The sequence below is a fragment of the Larimichthys crocea genome, chromosome I (assembly GCF_000972845.2).
Source record: "Larimichthys crocea isolate SSNF chromosome I, L_crocea_2.0, whole genome shotgun sequence".
In the NCBI taxonomy this organism is placed as follows: domain Eukaryota; kingdom Metazoa; phylum Chordata; class Actinopteri; family Sciaenidae; genus Larimichthys; species Larimichthys crocea.
In genome coordinates this window covers 39,609,041-39,635,001 of record NC_040011.1, presented here as the reverse complement: position 1 = coordinate 39,635,001, position 25,961 = coordinate 39,609,041, and the positions used below count along the sequence as shown (strand labels likewise).

At 41.4% G+C, this 25,961-nt stretch overlaps 1 protein-coding gene and 2 long non-coding RNA genes across 6 annotated transcripts in view; 1 reads left to right on the top strand and 2 right to left on the bottom strand.

Annotated features, from left to right (window-relative positions):
* Positions 1–9,835, bottom strand: part of LOC113746387 (uncharacterized) — a 30,676-nt gene extending 20,841 nt beyond the window's left edge. Inside the window, exons 1-3 of one of the 2 annotated variants that reach the window (XR_003462827.1) lie at positions 9,529–9,835; positions 7,799–7,915; positions 4,535–4,675 (exon numbers count right to left, since the gene is read on the bottom strand). This is a non-coding gene — a long non-coding RNA (uncharacterized LOC113746387). Of the gene's footprint in view, positions 1–2,553; positions 4,676–7,798; positions 7,916–9,528 lie in introns of those variants that run through there. The other variant, XR_003462826.1, reaches the window with a different exon arrangement.
* A 171-nt stretch (positions 9,836–10,006) lies between these two features.
* Positions 10,007–12,497, bottom strand: LOC113746388 (uncharacterized). The gene is made up of 4 exons (XR_003462828.1): positions 12,388–12,497; positions 10,542–10,609; positions 10,400–10,441; positions 10,007–10,046 (listed from the first exon to the last, which is right to left on the bottom strand). It is a non-coding gene; the product is annotated as an uncharacterized LOC113746388 (long non-coding RNA).
* Positions 12,498–12,508: 11 nt separating this feature from the next.
* clint1a (clathrin interactor 1a) lies at positions 12,509–25,353 on the top strand. Of its 3 annotated transcripts, none has more exons than XM_027281856.1 (12): positions 12,509–12,686; positions 16,459–16,563; positions 17,382–17,478; positions 17,939–18,047; positions 18,463–18,618; positions 18,734–18,743; positions 19,430–19,646; positions 19,747–19,840; positions 20,473–20,538; positions 21,036–21,340; positions 22,745–22,955; positions 23,058–25,353. In XM_027281856.1, the coding sequence occupies exons 1-12, from the start codon at positions 12,646–12,648 to the stop codon at positions 23,342–23,344; spliced, it is 1,698 nt and encodes a 565-aa protein (XP_027137657.1). In that variant the 5' UTR covers positions 12,509–12,645; the 3' UTR covers positions 23,345–25,353. The 3 variants fall into 3 exon arrangements, with proteins under 3 accessions (XP_027137657.1, XP_027137656.1, XP_027137652.1); XM_027281855.1 differs by having other exon boundaries at positions 18,734–18,914; positions 21,039–21,340; XM_027281851.1 differs by having other exon boundaries at positions 18,734–18,914.
* The last annotated feature ends 608 nt before the right edge of the window (positions 25,354–25,961 follow it).

The window sequence follows — 25,961 nt, the reverse complement described above, 5'->3', positions numbered from 1 at the left end:
CACATATACACACACACCACCCACACACATACACACACTGAGAATCGCATTGATCCTTTCCCAGTCTGTGGCTCTAATTGGTGTGTTGATGATACTGTGAGAGTGTAGGATCCTTCAGGCAACCATAGAATGACTTCCAGCTCTTTATTTCTCATTTAAAGTTGAAATACACCCACAAACCTTCCCCGTCGCATGCTGCATACTATATTCTACCTGCTATTTCTTTTGAGATTCTTTTCTTATATCTGGTTTTAATCTCATTTTTTTCTAGTATGTGATAATTCCATACTTGAGATCACAAAAACACACACACACACGCACACACACACACACACACACACACTGCAGCCTTTAAAAATCAGAGCATTCCTGTGCCATCAATATCTAATAGCTTGATGATTTTGTTGCTCCCAGTAGAATGAACAGTTGTAAAAAACCATCTATCCATTATGTGCATGTCCATTAAAACTAGGCACGCAAATGCTCAATGAGCACCTTCAATTCAAATATACACAGACACACACGCGCACAGACATACTGTACACACACACACACACACATACACGCGTACACACAAAATGTTACAGCAAGTTACTGAGAGCAAATGGGGTAGAGTTATTTCCATAAAGGGTCTCAGTGGGTCTCAAGGATCTCTACTCCTGCCGACTGGGAGCGATTTAGCGAAGCACACACTGGTATATTAGTAACTGAAGACGTCTGGGGACAAAGCTGCTCTCTCTAAAACCCTATCCCTCTACTGTGACCTCTAGAGCATTCACAACTGGGACCAGGAGGCACTCTCCATCTTTTGCCTTCTCTCTTTCGCTGACTATCTCAGTTTGTTCTCCTTTTCTCTTTGACTTTTGGTTCTCTCTTTTTACAGTCTTCTCCCTTTCTTGAGAGGAGGGTTATCTTTTTTTATCCATATATATATATATTAGATTTTTTTCCTTCTCTTTTTCCATTCCACCCATATTCTACCCTATTTTTCCACATTTCTCTCAGTCTCTCTTACATCCATCCTCTGTCTCTCTCTCCCTCTCTCTCTCTCTCTCCCTCTCTTTCTCTCTCTCTCTCTCTCTTTCTCTCTCCCTCTTTCTCTCCACTCCCCCATCCCTCCCTCACTCCCTCCTTGGCCCCAGGGACGGACTGCTGATAGACTGTGTACACCAGCTGCCCAGGGGCTATTTTTAAGGAGCATTTGTCCTTCTCCTTCCCTCTGGAGACTGACTCAACCCAACAACATCTCGTCCGCGCACACTCATATGTGCGCACAAACACACACAGGCATTAACACATGCACTCATTAGCCCATGAGCATGCATGCCCCACACTTTCTCTCTCACACACATCCTCCGTCCAAGGGCATTCTGTAAATGTGGGGGCAGCTTGTAGCGCTGTAGCCCACTGCTTAACTGCACAGGAGCCCAGGCGCTCCCCAGCCGGCCTCAGAGGGCTCATAAAGCTACCCTCCTCCCAGGGCCTGGTTAATACTCTCTCTTGTTCTAACCCTGCCTTACAATAGTTTGTAAAACAATACTGTAAAACACTGTTGCCGAGTATTGCGTCAGGCTGCTTTCATCACTAAACACACAGCAGCCAATAGGGGCCATTGAATAATGCATACAGGAAGTTGGATAATTCGAGTTCCATGAAACACTACAAACTGCAGCTTAACACCGCTGTAGTCTCTCATTTGACCCTGCAAATATAAAATACACCTAAAGCCTAGAAATAATTGAAAAAGAGTAGCTGAATTCACACAACAACAGAAGGAAAATATTACAAGTAATGTAACTAGTTTGCTCACTGCTGACACAATCCTGAAAAATTCAAAACTGATTTCGATTTCCGTTCGTAACCTTGGTAATAATTGTAAAGGAATTTGTTAACAAGCTACTAAATTATGTTCAAAGCATTAAAATCTAGGCTGCGAACCTCACTTTTGTGTTGTGTTCAACCACTGCTGCTCAAAGCAAATGTAAAATATAAAATGAATCCTCAAACAACTGCTCCAGCAACCTCGTTAAGACATTATTTACTTTCATCGTTAGCCAAGGAAGAGGACACTAAAAATCTGTCAGCAGCCTGAAACGCCTGCTCGAGTGTCTGAGCACTGTTTAATTGTGCCATTTATCAGCCAAAAAAGCCTACACACTCATAAATAAACACAATGCCCGTGCAAAGGAATTATAAAAATGTCACGGCGAGCCCACAAGTGAGGCCAGTGTTGATGCATATTAAGCGATTTAGTCAGTGAAGGAGTGGAGCAAAAAATATGATGGTTAATTTAAGAGTCATTAAAATTGTATGAATGTGCATTGCGCTTGCTTAGAGTGGGATTTTCTCTGATCGGTAACGAAGAGGGAGAAAGAGCAATACAAGCTGCCACACATTGTGGTCTATAAACTCACTGATTGATCATGGTAGAGGCAAGCAAACCTGAGAGAGAGGCCCAATCAATGTTTCTGAAACTGGGGAGATACTGTGTGTGTGTGTGTGTGTGTGTGTGTGTGTGTGTGTGTGTGTGTGTGTGTGTGTGTGTGTGTGTGTGTGTGTGTGTTAAAGAGGAGGCATTTGTGGCTGCAAGTATGTGTGTGTATCTATGTGTACTTACATTCGAACGTGCGCTATTTTGTCTGTGTGTGTTTACAACCTTGTGAATTTCATGCATATTGAAGTCCATGCTTTTGTGTGTGTGTGTGTGAGAGAGAGAGAGATTGTGTGTGTGTCTGTGATTGTGTGCTTTCCTTCATTTGAGGAAAGACAATGTTCTACATTCCACAGGGGAACAGAGTCATTACCGAAGCAAGAACTCAAGCCTGGAGGCCACGGCTCTGCATGTAGTGTGAATAGATCGAGCTAGTTTCTCGCTCAGACGTGCTGTAGAACACACACTCCACCATTACCAGTGCCCTGCAGTTCAAACCTCACTCCCACCTTATTTCAGCTGGGGAAAAATAGGTAAAGTTGACAAAAACAAACAAGCATCTCATCGCGGCAGCTCTGAGGTTTAGACACTAAACGCCGCAATGTCTTGAATAACTGTGAATCAAACACAAAGTGAGTGTTAAGTTGACATTTGTGAGATGACATGTAGATATAGATGGCTGTAAGTCTGAGGTTGAGCTTTTTTGATGCGCCTCTGAGGGACGTGTCAGCTCTGAAGCCCTTTGCTGCCCTCTGTTGGTAACTGAACTCCACCTACCGTTCCCACGCAGTGCAGGTATTGACATACGGCAGCTGTCTATCACTACATTAACAGGTGTGCGAGTGATTCTTCCTTTTCCCACTACACTCCTCTCCTTTTGTCAGTTTCCCCTTCTGGCATAAAGCAAACAAAGTATGGCTTGGGTTAATTTCCCCTGTTGCTGACAAACACAGGTCGTTAGCATGGCCCACAGGAAACTATTGTTCCACCATAATAGATGGCAATCAGAGGTGAAGTCTGATAACGCCTGCTGTCACCTGATGCTCCGTCTGTTTCATTCTCTCCCGCTATCACTATAGCCCTCTTTCCCTCTGAGTTTTCATGTAAGAAAGCACAAGTGCAGTTGCTGTGTGATGTACTCATACTCGCAGATATATTGTACATTTCACAGTAATTTGTAGTTTTTTTACTCCCCCTTTTCTCTTGTACTCTTAGCTACTAAATTAAGTATGACATATCTGGGTTGCGATAGCCCTATAACACAATAGTTAATGCCTCTATACAGCACTGAATCTCTTTTGATAACACAAATGCACACATATAGTACACACACACACACCAGTCCAAACCCACACACAAAGCTACTTCCTTTTATAACCTCCATCTGTGCCCCTCTTTCTTTCTACATACATCCATGAACTTATTTCATTCCGTTCAGCCACATTTGAGACCTTTTTTTCCCCCTTCTTGGTCCAGATTTCTTTCTGAATTTTTTTTTGACATCCTTCTAGTAGCAGCAACGAGTTTCCAGGACCTGCAGTCATTAACATTGTTATAGACTTCCAGTATGCTCACAGTATGGCACAATAAGTGTTGATTTTGATTGACACCGCTGGTGATGTGTAAAAAAAAAAAGAAAAAGAATATTTACAGTATTAGTATTAGTCATGGTAAAAATTCCAGTCACATCACATACGTACGCTTAAACCAGCCTTGATCTATAAACAGACTGAGAATGAAGGGCCTTGATTGGCTGAGAGAATGACTGACAGCTGAACGAGTGGAACCTTTGAATGTGAAACTCAAAGGAAAGATGGGAAGCGTGTTTGTGCAGGTCCCATGGGGGGAAAAGCCTGGGTTTCACACACGCACATACACACACACGCATGCACACACACACACACACTCACACACACACACACACACACACATTGTGATCTTGCTCTACTTTGGGCTGTGCTCCACATGAAAGCGTCAATGCTTCCTGCTGTTTGAGACGAGCAGTGTGTTGCTCTGCAATAGAACATACAGGTCTGTATAAACATGTGACGGACAGGTCTGTGTGGAGACCAGAGCAGGTGAGATTGTATCCATCTACAGTACCTTGGCCTTTGTGGAATTTCTTTCTCTGCTTCATTTACTCTTTCTCTCATCCTCTGTGTCTGTCTTTTTCTGTCTTTTTACAATTCTTTTTCCTCTCTCCTTCTCCTTCTTCTTCTTTCCTTTTCGTCTTCTTCTTCTCCCCTGAGAGAAAAAAAAATGAATGAGTTTCATTCACGTCTTCTCAGGTAACACAAAACAGCAAAACAACTCTTTTTTTCCCCATTCACTTTTCAAGCATGTGTTTTCTTAATTTCCATCTTTATCAGTCAAACATGAAGAAAAACCATCCAGTTTTTTTTCCTGCTGTACAAATTCAAATTACAAGTATAATCACAATCATATTTCTTTCTGTCAGCCTGCTACTGACTCATCATTCCCTCAAAATAATATTCAATATAAGAAGTGAACGTATCACCGTGTTCTACAAATGGCTCTCCGCAAATGTGGAGGCACTGTGCCCTTGACTATCCCCCTGCTGAAAGTAAGTCTTAGCCAATTAACAACGTCTTCCACTTGGTCTACATGCACACACGCAAACACACACACACACACGTGCGCACATGCACACCCAAAACCTCGTAGCTCATGGGACTAAACCTCATTAACTGCTCTGAGACAGACACTCTCTCTTTAATCAATCCTTTTCTAAGACTGCACGCACATGGAGGAAGGGTGACAATACAACACAAGCACACACATAAACACACACACACATACATATATATATATATATATGGGGGGGGGGCAGAGAGAGAGAGAGAGAGAGAGTGAGGGAGAGAGAGTGAGGCTTGGATACATTCACACCCAGATCTCCCAGAGAGAAAAACATGGTCATTTGCCAGGGTGATTCAACTCTAAAACACCCTAATTACATCGACAAAGCCACTTTGTTTTGGTGCTGGATAAAATGTGAATGATTTAGCATATTATTATTATGCCTCTGAAATATTAACCAACCCCGAGGGACTTTATCTGCTCTTTTAAATATATGCAAATTATTTTATTTTGGTTTGGTTTGTTTCCAGTGACTTTTGTGAATTGTGTTTGGATAATTAAATGAGTGCGTGCAGATGTAGAATCGCAGCCGGTTCCTGCACGATATGATGATCTGCCAGATTAGCATACAAAGTAGGAATGTTGCACCTCGACTGTTAATCGACTAACTTTTGTTTTCACTTCAACCTTGACCTATTTCAGGCATCCATCCAGTGTCTGGCCTTGGAATGAGAATGTAAACACCGTTCCCTGACTTTTAATTGATAAGACTCATTTGTCCTTCGCTCTGAACACTGATTTCACTTGTGTCAGGCTTTTTCAATTATGACTGTGCTCCTATCTCAGTCTGTGCTTTTTCATACAGCTCCACTGGGTTGATATAGTACTGGAGATCTACTACAACAGGCACTGTGGCCCTACACTCACTTAGCACTCCAAGCATTGCTAGATTACTTGCTGAAGCAGTCTACTTCTGTGTGAACCAGGTATAATCATCCTCTATCCGAGGTTGAGAAGTTCTTTCAAATGACGTAGTGGACCTGGAACAGTTGATGTGCAGAGCTCCAACATTTCAGCTCTGTCTTACTTCACTGATTGCCTTGTGAATCCCTGATGGGTTCCGCTTCGTACATAATCATTTCCCTAACATGGGATAATTTGATTCTATTACTCTAACAACAGCGCAAACAAATTGCCTACGTAATTTATTGTGCCAATAATAGCAAAAACAGATGTGGTAATGGTACTGCGGCTTTCCAACCTCACATTTATATGGACTTAAACCAAAATGGATATAATCATTAAAATACATTTATGAACACCCAGCCTCACGTTTACTCGAAGCACTTTCTCTGTCCAAACATGCGTAATTATGGTTTGGCAAAGTAGTGATCTTCAGCCTCTTTTTGTTAATTCTTGCACCCACGTAGCTCCGGGTCTTTTGTTCAACCCCTCCCCCTCTCCCTTAGGTTTTTTCTTTTTTGTTATGTTTTGTTTTAACACAACTTCCCCTCAGCTTTTCCACAGCTTTCTCTCTGCCTATCAAGATGATTTCCTGTGAGGGGGTTCAAGACACAAACATCATCCATGTATCTCCTCGGTTGTATTATCTTTGCGAATACTGCATTTCACTCGCCTACAGTATCTCGCTGGCCCTCCCCTGTGCTCCTGCCGGTACACTCTACCTCTCTATTCACTGGTGTTCCATATGCCCTCTAAAGCCCTCTGCTCTGTCCCATTTCTCCCATTGCCTCGGGTCCTTTTTGACACCCCTGGCATGTTAATGGGCCAATCAGAGACACTGTCCTTGAGAATCTCACTTTGGCTCATTTTCATATCCCCCCCCCACACCCCTTCTCTCTCAGATTTATAACCTCTGCTGCTTACAGCTCCAGATGTTTTGTTCTGGTTTTTACTCTCTGTAATTGCTAATTCAATCTGGTTGTAAAGGAGCAGATGCTCTCAGGACTTGAGCATACCTGTGTGGGTTTCTCTGCGTGTACGTGTATGCTTTCTCGTCCATGTCCAAAGCAACAGGATTTACTGTAACATCCTGACTCATAAACATAAGCCTTCACAATTACACTAAACTCGTTTTCCTCGTGTATGGGAATAAGACAACACTAGTTTTAAGTTCCAAAGTATTGCACATTGGCATCAACTTCCATTATACACTGAATTACTGTCACCCTTAAATCACCGTGGCTGAGGTTTGCAGGACTGACAGTTGGCTTTAAAGGTCTAAACTGTGGTTGGAGCCACTCTCATCAGCCCCTCGTATTTTTTTATCATGCTTCATCCTTTTTCTCACCAGAGAAAGTGGCAATCCAGTCCAGTTTAGAGAGAGAAAAATAAACAGACTGGTTATCCACAAGAATGTGAATGCTACTTTAGCCCCATTAGGAACATCTGTGTGTGTGGTTTGAGATCACAACGGGTTGTCTGCGCGACTTTGAACATGTGACAAGTGGCCTCATTGTTTTAGCATATTCAATACCTACATACTGTGCCAGATATGTTCTGTGCACTTGCACACGTATCTATGCAGCGCACACACTCGCATATTTACTTACACATTTACATGTAAGCACACACACACACACACACACACATACACTTAAATGCACATACTCACACACATCAGTTCTTGCTCACATGCCCACACACATGCACCACAGTGGACCTGTCATGTGTCATGGAGACAGGGGTCAGATACTGTGTGATGTGTGTGGGGGTTATATCGCTTGGGAAAAGGACTAAAGATCTTACCGAGGCTGCAAGAGGGCCAACAATAACAGCCTGAAATATAACAGCAGTGAAAGAACCCTTGCTCTGACAGGAGGAAAGCTGGGCCCCAGTGAGTGACTCCACAGATCAGAACCTCTTCTGTGGGCACAGAGATGGGCGGGAGCGTTAATTCATAGCTAATGTGCAAAACAAAGAACATTGTTTTCTAATGACATTGTAAAACAGCAAAGAGAGAGAGAAAAAAAGCACAGAGTGTTTCAAGAGATTGGAAGCACATGTTTGTAGAGAAAGAATAATAGCAGAGTTGTAGAGGCTGTGTCTTTCTTGTGCACATTCCCAAGTTGAGATGATGTTCTGACCACATTTGTCATGGGAACTTCAGTCATGTAAACACAGAACCTCGACCCCCAGTGGTCGCACTCACTGACTGACTGACACACACACACACACACACACACAATGAGCGCACTCACCCCTGAGTAGGACTTGGCAGTCTGGAGTACTAGAAATGTCAGAGTGCCCCCTTGTGCTGCTTGGGTTGCAATTACATCATGTTGATGAAGCTTACTTTTTTCATCTCCTTCAACTCAAAAGTTGTTAGTGACAACTTAGTCTCAGCGGAACAAATTGATGATCAACCGGAGAACAAAATGATGAATGCAACGTGGTTATAGAATATGAAATATCAAGGAAAGGCTGACATGTTTTTTTTTTTATTTCATATCCAAAGACAGAATATGTGTCTACAAGATTCTCTTACAGAGAATGTTTTTGCTTCGGTCTTTCTTAAAATTTAAACTCAGCACAATTTAACTGCATAAATATTGTTTCAGATTTCTACAATTATGCCTTCTGCCAGCTCAGTTTTTTTTCTTTTCTGAACTGCATAGCCCCATTCTACCATATTTAAGACTCACCCCTGCATACACAAACATGCATCCTATGCGCGAGTGTACAGAACTCCGATCTTTAAGGACACCGGGGATTTTTCAATCAAAGCTTTGATTGAATACTTTGCCATCCTCAGCACTCACACACTCACAAATACACACACATTGTTGACAGAGAGTGTCTTGAGCAACATCATTTACCACTTAGGCCCCTCCCCCAGGGACTGTGCCATTCTTAATGCGTGGCAGATAGGTTGATAGCTCTGGTTTCTGTCGAGAAGTGCATGTCAATCAACAGCTCGTGTCAACGTCACTGAGGCAAAGTGTTTCTGAAAGATCTTTTTACTGAGTGCCTTTCTATCCATCCTCCTACACACTCGCACAAAAACACACTCACGCATGCACAAACACACACACACACACACAAACACACACAGCCATTTCCATCTCAGCAATCACTTCTCCTAGAGTTCTCCTCTTTGGACGTGTAACAGTAATTGAGGTTGCTCCCTTGGGTGTGGTGCATTCTGGGCCGTTAAGTGCTGTTTCTTGTTGTTTTTTTTCACAAATGGGTTGTATTTTGGCTATTGTGTTGTTTTTTCCTGCTCTCCTATAGAAGTGTAAGCCATGGGCCATATTTACACGTATCATTAGAGAATAGAGACCTTGTCAGATGTAGGGCATCTGAGGGCTTATTTTACCCACCGGAATATCAATCAATACAACAAAGAGTCTTAATACTTTTGGTAGATGCCCAGTCACAGGAGAGGTTAAAAAAACATTTAGAATCAGAAGAAATGACCACTGCCAGTCATTTAATTCTTCCTTTACAAAAAAATACCAAAAGACTTTTTTCCTTACTCTTTTCTCAGCCAACTGTGTCACTCCGTCAGTCAAGGGTGTTCACTTGCTACGCTGACCTCCTTGCTCACCACATCAGGTCTGGCTTGAGTACACTCTGTGACCTTTCTGCGCGTTGATGGCGTTGTCCGTCCAGAAGAGGGAGTGATTGATCTGGATTGACACAAACAGCCAGTGCCCTGCTTGGCCTGTCACACAGCATCACTGGGTCATTGTTGCATGCCTGAATGCCAGATGAGGAGGGATGGAGAACACACAGGGTGCTGACCTGCTGATGATGATGTAGGCTACAGTTTTTTTTTTGGGGGGGGGGGGCGGGAAACAATTGGGCAAAAAAAAGGGCAGGTTTTAAAATAGAGCATAAGTATTATTGTGCTGTGAAAGCCAAAGGAATGTCACTTCGAATGAAAACAAACAATAAACTGAGAATAAAACATTAGAAAATTAGCTTTTCCTGATGGCAAACACACAGGGTGTTGACCTGCTGATGATGATGTAGGACACAGTTTTGGGGGAAGCTGGAACACATTAGGACAAAAAGGACAGGTTTTAAAATAGAGCGTAACTATTATTGTGACAAAGTAATGTCATTCCAAATGGAAACAAATAATAAATAGAGAAATAAATATTAGAAAATTAGCATTTCTGGATCATTCAGTTCAACAGATAATACATTTTAAGGCAGACACAGATACTTACATTTGAGAGTTTAAACATATACACTGCATATCACATAAAACTGATGCACAATCTATGCAGTGTCATTGTAATGTCAAACATATCTTTGACATTTCCGTACTCTAACTTCTTGTTACTTGGTTTCACACTGGTATAGCCTTCCTACAATAGGACAGTATCAAATATCACTTACTGTGCTGGTCCAAACACTGGTGCCCCTTAAGTCCCTAAAACACTTTTTAAAAGGGAAATAAATGAATTAAAATTCATGTTATACTATGAAAATACTATATTTTCTAATGTAAATGAACACACAGAACTGTGAATTAACATACCTTTTCCATTTCATTTGTGTCGATATCAGCCTACTTCATAGTCATGCTCATGCACAGAGCGTTTAACACTATGTGGAGGTAAAGTGAAAACACTGGTGTTGGTGTCACAAGTGCAGGATCAGCATAACACATTTTCCACCAAATTAGCTAGGTAGTTAAGATTATTCTTAAGTTCTGTTCAGGATTTAAAGGTCCAGTGTGTAGGATTTAATGTCAAGTATATGTAAAGGATTTAGTGTAATCACCAACACATTAAAAAGGCCCTATCTTGTGTCAGTATAGTTTTAAGGCTGTTTCAGGCTTATGTGCTTATCCCATCCCTCTTTCTTCCACGTTGGTGGAATAATACCAAAACAAACGGGCTGAACAAAAAGCACTTTCCTTTTTCAAATGTAGCTTTGATCAGGGAAGGCGCTACACCTTAGTATTGTGGTGTTTAGAGTTTATTAACAATAGCTTCAGTGTGAGTTGTAATGAATGGGTGGAGGCCCAAAGCACTGCTCAGTATTTAGTTTTAAGGCTGTTTCAGGCTTGTGTTTCAACATGGCGGCCTGCTCCTACTGTATATATATAAAAGGCTCATTTAAACAGTAACAATAACAAAAAGATTCTTATTTTCAGGTGATTATACATGCATGAAAACATAGTTATGAATATTATATCCCACGTCTGCCTTATTCTGAAAATAAAGGTTTCAAATCTTACACACCGCACCTTTAACATACTTCTTGTATTTCCTTTGTGTCAATATCAGCTTACCTCATAGTCATGCACATATCATTTAACACATGCATACATCTATGATAAGCTACAAGCTAAAATGTGATAGCAAGTTAGTAAGTGGAGGTGAAATGAATGGGTCAAAAACAGTGCAATCATGGCTCTAAACTGGAAATATTAGATTAGTGCGGATCAGTGCAACCCCTTTTCTACCAAATTAGCTCTGGTTCTTTCTGTTCAGGATTTAATACATGATCTTCTTATTAGGAATAAATCTGCCTCCTGCTTCAACAGCCAGTAGCTGCTGTGTTTTTACGCCGGTACATCATAATATTTTCTGAGTTGGTACACGGGGTGAAAGGTTGGAGAAACACTGGACTGCTGGATAAACTAACATGCAATTCAGCACATGCCACATTTAGACAGCCTCTTGGCCTAGTCCAGGGGTGTCCAAACTTCTTTTAAAGAGGGACAGATTTGACAATGTGAAGATGCCCAGGGGCCAATACTAACATTTAAAAAAAAAGGTTACCTACAGTACAAATGCACTGTTCTGTAATAACTTTGTTTGTTTGTTTGTTTTTTAAATGACATTGTCACCAAATCTAAGCCGATCAGATGTGAACAAATCTAAAAACTTCTTTCACATCTGGAGTCAGATAACAAAGAATAAATTGTATGGAGGCTGATACAAATCTTAAGATCATGTTCATTCTAAATATGACTTAAATTCTGAGTAATGTAAAGTCTGTTGTAACATTTAAGTTTAAAACATACCACTCATTCATAAAGTAATATTTTGTGTCACATCTACAGGTGCATAACACCAGCAGTTATGTCCTTAGAGGTTCACTTTTAGCACATTCAAATGCTTCACACTGTCAGCAGACCATAAATAACATATTATTAAAACGTGACAAAACCGTGATTGGACTTTGGACATGCCGGGCCTAGGCTAGGCACAAATAATGACTACTTGTTTTTAGTAGTGAATTTATAATGGGATATTTTGTAATGGGCATATTTAATTTGTTTTAATCATTAACATTTACATTTAGTCTAACAACCAGGGGTCACTGACAGAACTCCAGGCGGAAATGAAGAACAGTTTAGTTAATGTACTTACAGTATGAACGGCGGTGCCTGGACACTAATTAGAAAACTACAACTCCAATGCTGCTTTACGCAATCTCGATGACGTTACAGCGGCATTTCCCGTAGTAACCTTTCCTGTCTGCCTGGTGGTGCGTTTGTGCGCCTCCTGTCTTGAAGCGGAGGTGAAGAAGAGTTTACTTTCCAGAGTTGAAGGTTTGGTTTCGGTGGTGTGTTTTCGTCTGGAGTAAAAGGGTTTGCCGAGCCCCCTTTTTTTTTTAAAGGAGCCAAGATGCTGAACATGTGGAAGGTCAGGGAGTTGGTTGACAAAGCGTAAGTAATCTCCCAACTTATAGCACGTCTGTTTGGTTGGTTGTTCGTGTCTGTGTCGGTTTACCTGCTTGAAAGAGACACGTACCCAAAACTTTGACGTCACGTCACTCTACAAGTTAGCCCCCGTATGCTACGAGCTAAGTTAGTTAGCTGACTTTGACGAATACTGTCGCTCACGTATAAGCACCCTTCATCTTTACCGCTGTTATTTCACTCGGTGCTGTGTGTGTTTGTCGTGGGGATAACATTCACACCGTCACCGTGTGTGTGTGTTTTGTTTTTTTTCCTCCCGACTGTCCCGGGAGCTAAAGCTAACAGCTAATTATCCAGCCGTTGGGCTAGGTGGCTAGCAGGCGAGGCTAGCTGAGCTAAGCTAGTTTGACAGCTCCTGAATAACATGTCTCACCTGTTAACCGACATATCGTCTTTAAAACTTGTGTGGAAACTGTTTTTTTAGACTTTACTGAGTGTAAAAAAAAAGCGTTAAGGTGGTGTTGTTGTTGTTAGATTAGATTTAGATATACTTTATTCATCACACCACGGGGAAATGTACTTGTTACAGCAGCAGAGGAAAGTGTAGCAGACACTACAGATCAAAACAAAACACAATAAACACACAGAAATATCTATAACCTACACAGTAAACACGAAAAACCTTCCAAGTACTGAGGATAAAAGTGGCACGATATATAAGAAGAGTATTGTAATGTAAATCATGATACAAATGATAATATTATTGTTGTGACAGTACAACATTACAGTCAACTTTAGTTACACCATATGTTTGGATTACTTCATAGCCACATTGTTTTACTTGACTTACACCCCAGGCTGTTTGTCAAGTGTAACTAATTAAATGAAGACCTCAAAGGTGTAAATGCACAAGCTACTTCTATAAACACACCAGTTCATTGTACAATACATAAGTCTTCTCAAATATAAGGAAGAAGAAGAGATACTTTATTAATCCTATTAATTATTTGCTACTGTACTTGTTGGTGGATGTCCAGCTGCTGGCTTAAAATTAGATTAAACTTTATCGTCCATGCACAAAGTAATAAATACTTAACATCTAACCAGAAGTTCAGAGTATGTACAAATGAACAGGATATGTAAAGCGCCCTAATCTGATGATGAAGTTGAACTCGACAGTTTAGTCAGTGTTTACCTTTCCACTAAATATTCAGGTAACATTTAGTCAAATACATAGTTCATGTCTTTGCATAGTTTGCTGGCAGTGTCAGGCCAAGCCCGCGTGGCCTGCAGCAGTGCTATAGCAGTACCTGAAATTAAACACTAACCCTAGTACAAAACTTGGCCAACACCTTGTGGATTGTGCGTCTTTTGTTCTGCCGTGTTCTCTGGTTTACTTTCAGACCAAATGTGACCACGCTATCGCGTACTGTAGGGCTGCGGTAGGTTATTGCACAATTCCTCCCTTCAAAGGCTAATTTTGAACACCCGGACAATAGCCTGTTCTTAAGTCCATCCAAGAATGCATTCCTGCTGAATGCACTTGTCTCCCTGGAGTGTGACCCACCAAACATGGGTTATTTTCATAAGACAGAGAAAAGAGAGAGATGCAAGTTTTAAGGACTAAAACAAAGGGAGTTCAGATGTTTGTTTTCCTCCTGTTTTCTTTGAGATCAACAGCCTGTGCTCGCAAATTAAAATGGATTATGTCGAAGTGTCACCGAACTTTAAGACATTCAAAGGTGTGGCACGATGCAACATTTCCTGTTATGATTTCTGTGAGCTTTTTGCTGAGAGGTATGATATGAAGAGAGGGGGGGAAATGGGCATCAGTCGAATGCTGGTTAAAATATGAAAGAGGCACACGGGACACAAAATTATGATTTAGCAATTAATGGCTGATGAATTTGAACGTTTGTCTGTCAGTGGCTGGTCGATGTTCACATTTAAAAATAGTTAATCTCCCCTGATGACATGCAAGTGAATGTTTTATTCAGTTTAAATGCAGTGAATGAAAGCAACATGCATTGTATGAGGAATAAAATAGTTTGGTTCATGAGTGTCAGGGAGGGACTGCTGCTTTCTCACAGCACTACAGCCAGCTAACGGAAATCTGTGTGATAGTGTGTCACAGTGAGAAAGTATCACAACTTCCGCTTTATCTTTATATCTAGCACAGGGGGTAGAGATAAGCTGCTGCATCACTACAAAACATCCTCTTGTGTTTTGCCTGTCATTCATGCAAACATCGGGCTTTGTGTATTATCAGTAACATAACTAGACAGACTCAGGTTAAGTGCAGTCAGAAACAAAGCACACAAAGTAATCAGAGACTCCTCAAAACTAAATGAAACTTGAACTGTCCCCTTTTCTGAACACAGCCTCGACTTGTCCGCGACCAACTTGGAGGATTATTTTAATCACTTGTGAAAAGCACCTGGAAGGCTCATTTTCAAATAATTTTGTTGGCCTGTACTACATTTTTTTAAAAACGTGTATGTTGTCAGAGTGAAATCAATGCTGCTCTTTCACACCCTGTACATTTTGTTGCTGATGTGGCAGTAGTAAGTGAGCGATGAGGAGGTGCAGGGTTCAAATGATTTGGCTCACCATGTTTGTTGCAAAAGCTGCGATGGGTGTCGCTTCATTTTCTGGAATGTGTTGCCTGTTTGTAGATGTGGTTATAGAGCATACTTCTGCGGTAAGAAGAAACTGTTCTAGCTCAAGCTAATGGAGAAAGTGGGATACAAAATCAAAATGCATCTAGGCCACTGGTTGTGGAAAAAGGCTTGACTGGGGCGCCCTGGTACCTCACCAGGAAGGAAGAGCGTGCGCCCCATATACAAAAAAAGATGCTGTGTCCTTAGCAGAGTGGCTGAGGTTCGATTCCAGCCTGTGGCCCTTTGCTGCATGTCATCTCCTCTCTCTCTGCAGCTGTCCTACCAAATAAAACCTCAAAAAACTATAGAAACAGAACACTGGAAGTCTTGCAGGATTTTGTGTCTTTTTCTGAAATGTCTTTTCAGAAATAGTCGAATTTAGATTCAAAGTCGCGTCTTTAAAACTAAAATAGTTGACGTAAACAGACAATAATGTACCAAAAGTGATCTCACATCCTTTAATCTGAGAATAATCTCGACCTAGATAATGATTTGATCCTAATAACACTTTTCATGTACAGACTGGACTTGTCTTACGATACACGCAGTAAGTTTTTGTAGTCTGATTTTAATAGACACAGTGTTACGCAATGCTTGGTTTGCTTTAGTTTGTTGCGTAATCATGATTCTCTAAATCTTCACAGGCTGACAAACCTGCAAACCTTGTTGAGTGCATGGCTTTTATGTCCAGTTATGTAGAAAACAACATCTCCGTTAACCTCATATCCACTATTGTAGCGTCAGTTTCTTCCCATTTCAGTTCCCTTTTTCTTTTCCACTTATTTTCGTAGAATGTCAGTAAGCACAGCCCTGCACCACTCCATGCCGCTTAAGGTCTTATTTCTGTTTTTATAGTGAATGCAAATTTGCCTTTGCTTGAACAGTCTCTTGTTTTTGGTCTTGACTGGTGCTTGGATTTAGAGCACACACACACGAGTACTCTGTATTGTCCTGTAGTCCTTTCAGACTCTAAAACAAGTGGACGGGCGGGTTGTAACCAGAGTACCTTTTATCTATTATTGTCTGTGTTGTTGGTCTCAATGGAGGTCACAGATTTTTACTGGAAATGTCAAATGCCTTTAATAAATCATGTGTGATTGAAATGACTAATGAAATGATCTTTGTTTTTTACTGTATAGAACCAACGTGGTGATGAACTATTCAGAGGTGGAGTCTAAAGTCAGAGAGGCCACCAATGACGACCCCTGGGGACCATCAGGACAGCTGATGAGTGAAATCTCTAAGTAAGAACAACGCACAGTGCAGTGTACATGCTGAAAAGCACCAAGCTTATGTGTAGTAAAAAAAAAAAACCCAACTACAGAAATGTTATCTTTATCTAACACGTTTTTTCCCTGGAAATTCACCATCCACAGAAACATATTTTAAACTTTGGTTCTTGCCCACAAAAGTCCCCGTTTCCAAGGTAGTGTTTATATACCAGCCAGAAACCACTGAGCTACTGTTAGCAGTACTGAAGACAAGCCTCACAGCTGCTACAACATGTGTACAGCATTCAAACTGCTGCACACTCAACGCTTGTAGTGTCAGTATTCGGGCAGAAATTGTTGTGTTGTCATTGACTTTTAAAGTATATTTATGTGGCTGAACCTAAAGACTGAAACTGAAGTGTTTCAGTTTCACACTGAAGCAGAAAAGGAACCTGAGATAACACTGAAAAGATCCTTGCTACTACAAATAGATATGTTGTATCCCATACGGAACCAGATATTACAGTCACACAGCAGTGAATTACAACAAAAACAAGAAAATGACCTGATCTGCCTTTTTAATTTTAATTGTTCTTGTTTTGTTGAAAGGTGACAGATTAACAGAAGTTACTTATTTTCTTCAGTTGTTCTAGTTCTTGGGATGCAGTGGATACACAAACATAAACGTGCTGACAGAACTCGTAGTTCTTGAAATACTTCTTGAATTTAGTTCCTGGGGCGCTGTAGTAGGTCAAATGGTTGTTTGTCATGCATTGCAAATAAATACTTTTATAAGTAAAAGGAAAATCTCTCCCTCTTTCTCTCTCCTCTTTGAATGTTTCTGTAATCAGAGCCACCTTCATGTACGAGCAGTTCCCAGAGGTGATGAACATGCTGTGGGCCCGCATGCTGAGGGATAACAAGAAGAACTGGAGGAGAGTCTACAAGGTCGGCCACAGCGCTATTGCGACACACATACTTAATTTTGACTAAAGGCTTGAAGGCCTAAGCACCAAGTACAGTTTTGATTTAACCTAAAATTGTGGACCAGACCCAACTCAAACCAAACGTGGCTTTGGTTTAACTTTAACTTCAAATTTTCTGCTCATTACTTACAGGCAGGGGTCTGGTATCAACAACAAACATTAGTTAAAAAAAAGAGGAGTGTTTTTATTTAAAATTGCTTTTTTTTTTTTTTTTTTTTTTTTTTTTAAGTCGCAAAACAAAAACAGTTAGCCTTGTTGGCCTCACATTGCTAGCATGCTCTGAATTAAAAGTTCTGATGAATAAAATGATCCAGTTCAAAGCCATGGGAGGGAAAACATGCCTGATCAACTCTAACAAGAGTTAAGATTCAATAATCAAACCGGAAGCACTTTCACTAACTACTGTTGTGTCGGTTTCTCAGTCTTTGCTACTGCTGGCCCATCTAATCAGGAATGGATCAGAGAGGGTTGTTACCAGTGCCAGAGAACATCTGTATGACCTGAGATCGTTAGAAAGCTACCACTTTGTAGGTAAGGTATCATTCGTTTTTTTCCTTTTTTATCTCTCCTTTAGCCCATCCCTCTTTCTTTGCACGTTGGTGGAATGATACCGAAACAAGCAGGCTGAACAAAAAGCACTTTCCTTTTTCAAATGTAGCTTTGATTAGGGAAGGCACTCTCTACACCTCAGTATTGTGGTGTTTAGAGTTTATTAACAATAGCTTCAGTGTGAGCTGTAATGAATGGGCGGAGGCCCAAAGCACTGCTTAGTGCTTAAACCACACACACACACACACACACACACACACATTGGACATGAACATTCAACTTTCCCTGTGTGGAGATGTCCATATTTATTACCTGTGTGTGCAGGGTTTCAGTACATTGACAAGATGTTCATTCATTCATTATATTAAACTTTGTGTTTCTGCATCCCTGTCTTTAGATGAGAATGGGAAGGACCAAGGTGTGAATGTGCGTCATAAAGTGAAAGAGATGGTGGAGTTTGTCCAGGATGATGAAAGGCTCAGGGAAGAACGGAAAAAGGCAAAGAAAAACCGAGACAAATTCGTTGGGATGTCCCAAAGCAGCATGGGTTACTGTAAGTCCCCGGTTGATGATAATAATAATGTTAGAAATAGACTTTTATTAACAGCTTAACAAAAACGTTTGTGTTTGAATTCCATTCATGTCTTCTTTTTCTTTTCCACCTCCAGCGGGAGACAGGTACGACCCTGGGGGAAACCGAAGGTGGGACGACGACTGGGAGAAGAGTAATGGGCAATTCCCCTTCAGCGAGAAGTTGGGAGAGATCAGCGACAAAATCGGAAGCACCATTGACGATACCATAAACAGATTTAGGAAGAAGGATAGAGATGACTCACCAGATAGATTCAGGTTCAAGACAGACAAGTTTTCATATTACAGTGGTCCCTCGTTTATCGCGGGGGATACGTTCTAAAAATAACCCGCAATAAACGAAATCCGTGGAGTAAGTTTTACAGTTATTATACATGTTTTAAGGCTGTAAAACCCCTAACCACACGCTTTTATACACCTTTTTACGCGCATTTTGTACAGTACTCCCTTAGTTAATCAGGACGCAGAATACAATGCGCGTTCATACTGTACAGTACGCTGTAAAAAAAAGCATGCAAAATTACACACAAAAAAATCTGCGAGTCTGCGAAAAGTGAAACGCGTTATAGCGAGGGACGACTGTATATATATTTTCAATACAGAACAAATAAATCTACAAGGCCCAACTTTTCAAATAAATTGTGAACATGCCTCTAAATTACATGGTCCAACAAGGTTTGGGTAATTGCCCTTCTTGCTCCTTGATGTATATAGAATGCACAAAGGAAATCTTATGACTGATTGTCTTACTCAAGTTGTTATTGTCACCATAGTGATCACGAGGACGACCGGGGACGCCCGTCTCGAAATGGCCAGCCAGGAAAAGAATTTAAAGATGACGAGGAGACTGTTACCACCAAGAGTGTACACATAGTCCAAGCAACAGAGACTACAGCAACACGAAAGCGAGGAGTCCCATCCAAGAAAATAGACTTGGGGGCAGCAACCAACTACACAGGAGACAAGAGCCCAGACACCGCCACCAAACAGGTAGCAAGAGAGAGCACATGTGAGCATATGAGACTTAATTGATATGCGTATATTGATGTGTACACAGTGCTCTGATCTTTTTCGTTCTTCTTTATTCCAGCCCCAGCCCCAGCCAGCTGCCCCTCAGCCTTCAAGTACCGGCTTAGCTGACCTACTAATGGTGGACACAACACCGAGCCAGCCTGCTGCCGCAGGTATAAAGAAGATCCCAAACTTCAAGTTTATACCCCGACATTTTGTGAAATGCTGTTTTACCACAAACTAGCTGAAAAGATTGATATCACTCGCATTTCTGTGGTTTCAGCACAGGCATTGATTCAAAACATGTGCGACAAAGCTTCACACCATAAGGAAACAACTAGTTTCTGCCTAAAAGGAACAATATGCCCTGCAGTAGCCACAGATACGCTTTACTGACTTTGTTGTATATTGTTCGCAAACAAGCTAGACACCAGTAAATCCAGGAATAACCTTTTTGTTCTGCGATGTAACATTGTACAACATTGGAAACTCTACGGTGACTGCAGGACTAGACTCTGCAGTGACAGTGCCCAGCTGCTGATGCTAGCTTCAGATTTTGGGGGACAGCAGGGGGAGGGAGTTGATGTATAGGAACTAAGTGCACCAGATGTTTTTCGAGCAGTCCCTGGTGAACGGAGAGGGCGGGAGAGCTGAACAGATGTTTGGTCTTCTCCACCTATCTACTGCCACCACCCCTCCCCTCCCTCCTACACTTCTGACACTGAAGGAATGCTAACTATGGTGGAATGACACCTGGAGCTCGCTTGTTTAAAATTGATGTGTTTATGTCAATTTCTCAATCCAGACCTGATGAGTGGATTTGCTGACTTCTCCTCGCCTGCTGCCTCCGTCGGCCTCTCCACAGGAACTGGTTGGTTTGAAGACTTTCTTTTTTTTTTTTTCTTCCCCCCCCTTGTATGCATGTTTGTGCTGTAGCAGCCATGCTGCTAGAATATTCAGAGGGATGCTGGGAGGAAGCCCTGGCCATATGGAGCCTGCTACCTGCTCTGCATAACAAGAACAGACACACATCAACTCCTGTTATGGATGACAAGGAGACAGGGACAGAGGAAGAAGTTGGTGGGGGTGGTGGAGGCTGAGAGAGATTGAGAGGAGGGATGGCGACAACAAGCAGGGCCAGTTCAATGAAAATTTAAAACATGGCACCCGTGGTCAGTGACAGTGCCCTGGATGAGACGACACTGGCCTCACTGAAGACTCAGCTGTTTGTTCTTAATTGCTATGACAGGCTCAAATGTGCTTGCGTGACTTTTGTTCTGCGACATCTTGCAATTATTTACACTGCTCACAATACAAACACTGTTTGTATGTCGAGTATAAACATTAATGCATTTTGTCTTGTTGCAGCAGCTCCAGCCTCTGGCAGCAACGGAGACTTTGGTGAGTGGAATGCCTTCCCCGGAGGTCAGATGCCAGCAGCTGCTCAGACTGTTGACAACAGTGGAAGTGACCTTTTTGGAGCCATGACAGCAGGTCCTGCCATTGCCCCAGCCCCCGCCCCAGTCTCAGCTCCAGGCTCTGGTCCTGCCTCAGCAGACCTGTTTGACTTGATGGGGCCAACTCAGTCTCTCACCTCCTCCCAGAGCCTCAACTTTAGCATGAGCAGCACACAGAGCATGAGCACCACAGTCCTGCCCCAGTCTCGGTCACAGGTATGCATGATTGCACTCATAGGCACACGCATGCTTTTTTTAATAATTTATTGAAATACATATCATTACAAGACTCATGAAGGGGAGGGGGTTAAATGATACAGGTGGAAGCAAAAGATCCTCAGGGAAATAATGATACACTTTATGATTTCAGAGATAATGGATACAGAGCTCGATATTTTGGGGTTTGTTTGTGTATTAAAAAGTCATCATAGTTGACTGCTGTATTTTAGAAATCCTGCACAAAAACATTTATTTTTCTGCAAAGATTGAAGCTGAAATGCGTCACTTGGATCTTGAGAAGCTGATCTCAAAGATGTTGGAGGTGTTGTGTGGAAGCCTGCTATTCATTTCAATCAAAAAGACATGCGTAGTTTATGCTTAATTTCAGATTCTGATTCAAATTCTGTGAAAATATAAACGTGTGCATGGAAATGATCGGCTTTAGTGCTGTGACTTTGATTTAAATGGACATTTCCAACAACCACGAAGAAGCTAAGCAGTTTTCCTTGGTCATGGAGTACGAAGAGTGACTCCAACAATGGAAAATATAGTTATTTATATTTTATTTTAAAAAAAGCCTTTGAAAAGTTTAAATATAATCAGCCTATACAGCTTGTATTTGCTTTGAATTTATTTGATGTCAAATTCTACTGGTTCTAGATACAAATTGTGCTGCCATCAACATCAGATATTGTGAATTCAGCCAGTTGTTGGGTGCTGTTTTTTTTTTTTAAATAGAATTGGTGTTTGTAATCTTCTAACCACAGGATTGTTGACTTGGCCTTGGTTAGTTATATGTTGCAATATTCTGGTGTGTAAATGCAGAGAGCCTTTTAATCATTTTAAGCATGAAGCGGGCAAAAATGACATTTTAAACAAAATAAGACAAAACTGAAAAGACACATCCACTTCTGGTTGTTAACTGAAGTAAACATCAGCCTGTGTGATAAAGACATACCTCATGTGATTGAAAGACGGAGGACAAACATCATGGTAGAGGGTTAACATGCAGCCTCACCAGATGCTCATCTCCCCCAGAGACCGCCTACTAACCGCCCACTCCCCCTGTCACTGACACACAGAATGAGAAGAATCAGTTTTGAGTCACAAAAACATTAAAACCCCATCGAAAGCATGTGGATGCCGACTGTATTTTCATGTTAAAAGGTTGTTGACCTACTTAAAAAAACAACAAAAAAAACTCTTTATTTCACTGAGAAAACACCCACCTCTTCTTTTAATGAGATCAGAAAGAGACCAGAGCAGATTTCTCTGGCAGGATTGAGGTTAATTGGGTCAGGCTAAAGGTTTACGGCCTTGAAGGAACTGTAACTTTTCATCATGTATTCAGTTTTGGAGTTATGTATCTCATTCATATGACACTGTCTCTGTCTTTGCCAGCCCATCCAGAACATGGGGGGTCCTCTACAACCACAGCCTGTCATGTCCCTGCAGCCTGTACAGCAGGGAATGGCCGCTCAAGGTGCCGGAGGCAAAGCGGCCCTCCCATCTACCTGGGCAGACCAGTCCGTTAACATCAGCCTGGACTTCCTGAGCCCGGGCATGCAGCCACCCAAGCCTAGCCAGCCTACTCTCAACACCCTCCAACATGGTGAGAAGAATGGTGACGCTGCAGCCTTCAAATCGTCCTGCTAATCAAATGTGATTTCAAATTTGCCGCTTTTATTTACTGAGTTTGTTTTGTCATTTCTAGGCAACCAGGTACCCGCCAACATGCTCTCCCAGGGATTTGCCGGTATGAACCTTGGACCTACAGCAGTGAGACCACCTGTGAATCCTATGATGCACCCTGGAGCTGGCATGGGGATGGGCATGGGCATGGGGATGGGGATGGCCCCCAACCAGGGCATGATGGGGATGGGGATGAACATGGGGATGCCCAGTGGAATGGGAATGGGAATGGGAATGGGAATGAACCCTGCAATGGTCCAACAGCCCAAACACGATGCCTTCGCTGACTTCGCTAACTTTGGAAAGTGATGGAGCTAGAGAGCAAAGATTGTCTTGGAGTGGGTGTAGTTCTCTCTCTCTCTCTTTCTCTGTCTCTCCGTCCATTGGTGAAGGATTGTTATGAGCTGAAAACAAAGAGTACTTGAATAATGTCAACTATCACAATACCAACGCCCCACAATCTCCTTTTCTTTTTTTTTTTAAAGTAATGCTGTGCAGTGATATGGATCTCAATGAATGTGTGTTTGTCTGGTCTGGCGTGATTGTTGGACACACACTGACAGTGAGTCTTGACATTTACTAAAAAGTCAGAGAGGAGAAATGAGTGTGCCAGTAAGATACGTCAGGGGGGGATTTGCTTTATAACCTCAATCAAGTGAAATCACCAGAATAGCAAAAAATATATCTGTACCTGCATACTTTCTTTGATTTTTTTTTTTTTTGCATTGTCAGTAACTTTACTGAATGAAGAGTTTGAATAACATGATCAGCCATTTTAACTTTCTAATGTACATTTAAGAATGTCAAGTTACCTCTCTCTTGTCCTTGCTCTTCCTTTTGACCTGTAAATAGAAATCTGGAGCCCTTACAAATAAGTTATGAAGTTCCTATATGAGAGGAAGTGACAGTGTGATGAGTTGTATCATACAGATCAAATCTGATATGAATTAAGACCCTATAACGAAGCACATTGACACTTTCTCTTTGTACATAGTGTCCACACACGCGCTCCAGTTAAAGTAACGAGTGTCTGGAGTGAAGACTTGATTTAATTTGAGGAGTTTCTCCTCCTACAGATCATTTGTGGCCTTTCTTATCGATATACATATCTATATATTTTACTTATGAAGAAAATTATAATCTGTTTGCATCCAAATGAGATAATCAGTAGGTAGAATAAGCCTCACACGGGGGTTGTGGGTTCTTTATTACAGCACAGAATGCCTGAAAGACTTTTGCCTTTTCTCTTTAGTTAACCTCTTTGAAGGAGACAATGTGACTGTGCAGTGTTGAGGACAGAGCTTCTGTACTATGTACAAATGTGTGTTTGTACTTATGCCTCAAGCCAAGCGTACTTTGTACAGATATCAGATGCAATTGTGTAATAATTTCGCTCCGCTCTGTTCTGTTTGTCCCATGCACAGCTCGAGTACTTCCACTCTCTTCAGGTCAGCGATAACTTCAGAGCTCAGAAACACCCGAGAGATAAACATATTAAGCTTTGTTCTGAATCTCAAGTGTTGATGCGTCGCGCATCTGTTTGTTTAACGTTCACCAGTGCGTCTCAGTAAATGCTGCCTTCTCACCTTCCCTCTTTATTAACGACATAAAAACAGTCATAACTGTCGTCAGTCTGCATGTTTTGCAACTCATTAGGGAGATTGTGTGAGAGGAAGCACTTTTACCAGTCGGGATGCAGGTTGTACACACCCACTGGAACATTATGGTGGTTTTAGATGAATATGTGTTGTGGAATAACGCATAATTAACAATCCGATTCAGCAGTACTCCAGCTAACTGACCCGTTAGATGTACAAAACATTGCTCTTCAGTGGTTTAAGTGCCTGCCGACAGTTGCCTCCTGACCCTTGTAAAGAGTGATTGATAAATAAATCTTGGCTGCCTGACATTTGTGGCTTGTCACCAATCGGATAAATAATTCACTGACAAGAGAAGGCGGCAGTGGATTTTGCAGCCCCGAGAGAATACGAAGTTGTGCTTTCCAACTCTCCCAAGGCCTCAAGAGGCTGTGCACACTAACACATAGTAGCCTTTGCATCAGAGTCTGAAGCATTAAAATGACCAAAATCTGTTTGCTGTTTTTCTAAAATATATCAGTAGAGGTTTTATGCATTTTATTTTCTACTTCAAATTGTTTTGATCTTCTCTAAAATGGGATTGTTACTGAAACACTAGCATATGCAAATGTTTAAAAAAAACGGAAATCCTTTGAGAAAATGAAATTTTGCATTATTCCCATTTTGATTTGATTTACACATCGAGATTCTTTATCTACAACATTAAACAGTTGATTGAAATTTGTTAATGGTGTGTGTTATTTGGTGTGCTGTGTCATTAGCCTCAATCAAAAGAGCTTCAAGCAGCAAAAGTGAAGCCACTGCCCTCGACTTTTGAAATTACATTTTAGTGGTGGTGAGCTTGTTAATTTCATTGTTTGGAGGTGATAAATATACACATTTCAAATCATACCGATGAGGCAGAAAGCCAAGAGGAAATGTAAACTTTAAATATACATGCAAATCATCTGATAATGAGGACGAACACCAAAATCTGGCCACTGCCAAGTGCGTCCCCGGTGCTCGTAAAACACAAGACCAGAAACTAGATCACATTAGGATATTACGGGCAGAGTGGTAGCAGTGGAATAAGGCAATATCTTCTTATTGTGACAGCTGCAGTGGTGACAACACATATTTAGAAATCTCAACCCCTCGTTGATTTAAGCTTTCATGTACCAGCAGTAAAAAAACAAAAAAAAAACGAATCCTCTTGGTGTTGTATTTAAAGAAGTGATGACAGTTTGTGTCGTAGTGCTTCGACGTACATTTAATTGATTAAATTTTCTCTTTGTTGTACAGTTTGTTCCAGTAAGATGGATGGCCTGATTATTCTGGTAGAATACGCT

Excerpts from the sequence above, each read along its gene's own strand:
- clint1a (XM_027281851.1), top strand. The coding sequence starts at position 12,646 with ATGCTGAACATGTGGAAGGTCAGGGAGTTGGTTGACAAAGC. Across the intron at positions 18,048-18,462 it reads AGAAAGCTACCACTTTGTAG|ATGAGAATGGGAAGGACCAA; the intron begins GTAAGGTATCAT and ends CCCTGTCTTTAG. Across the intron at positions 18,915-19,429 it reads GACTCACCAGATAGATTCAG|TGATCACGAGGACGACCGGG; the intron begins GTTCAAGACAGA and ends TTGTCACCATAG.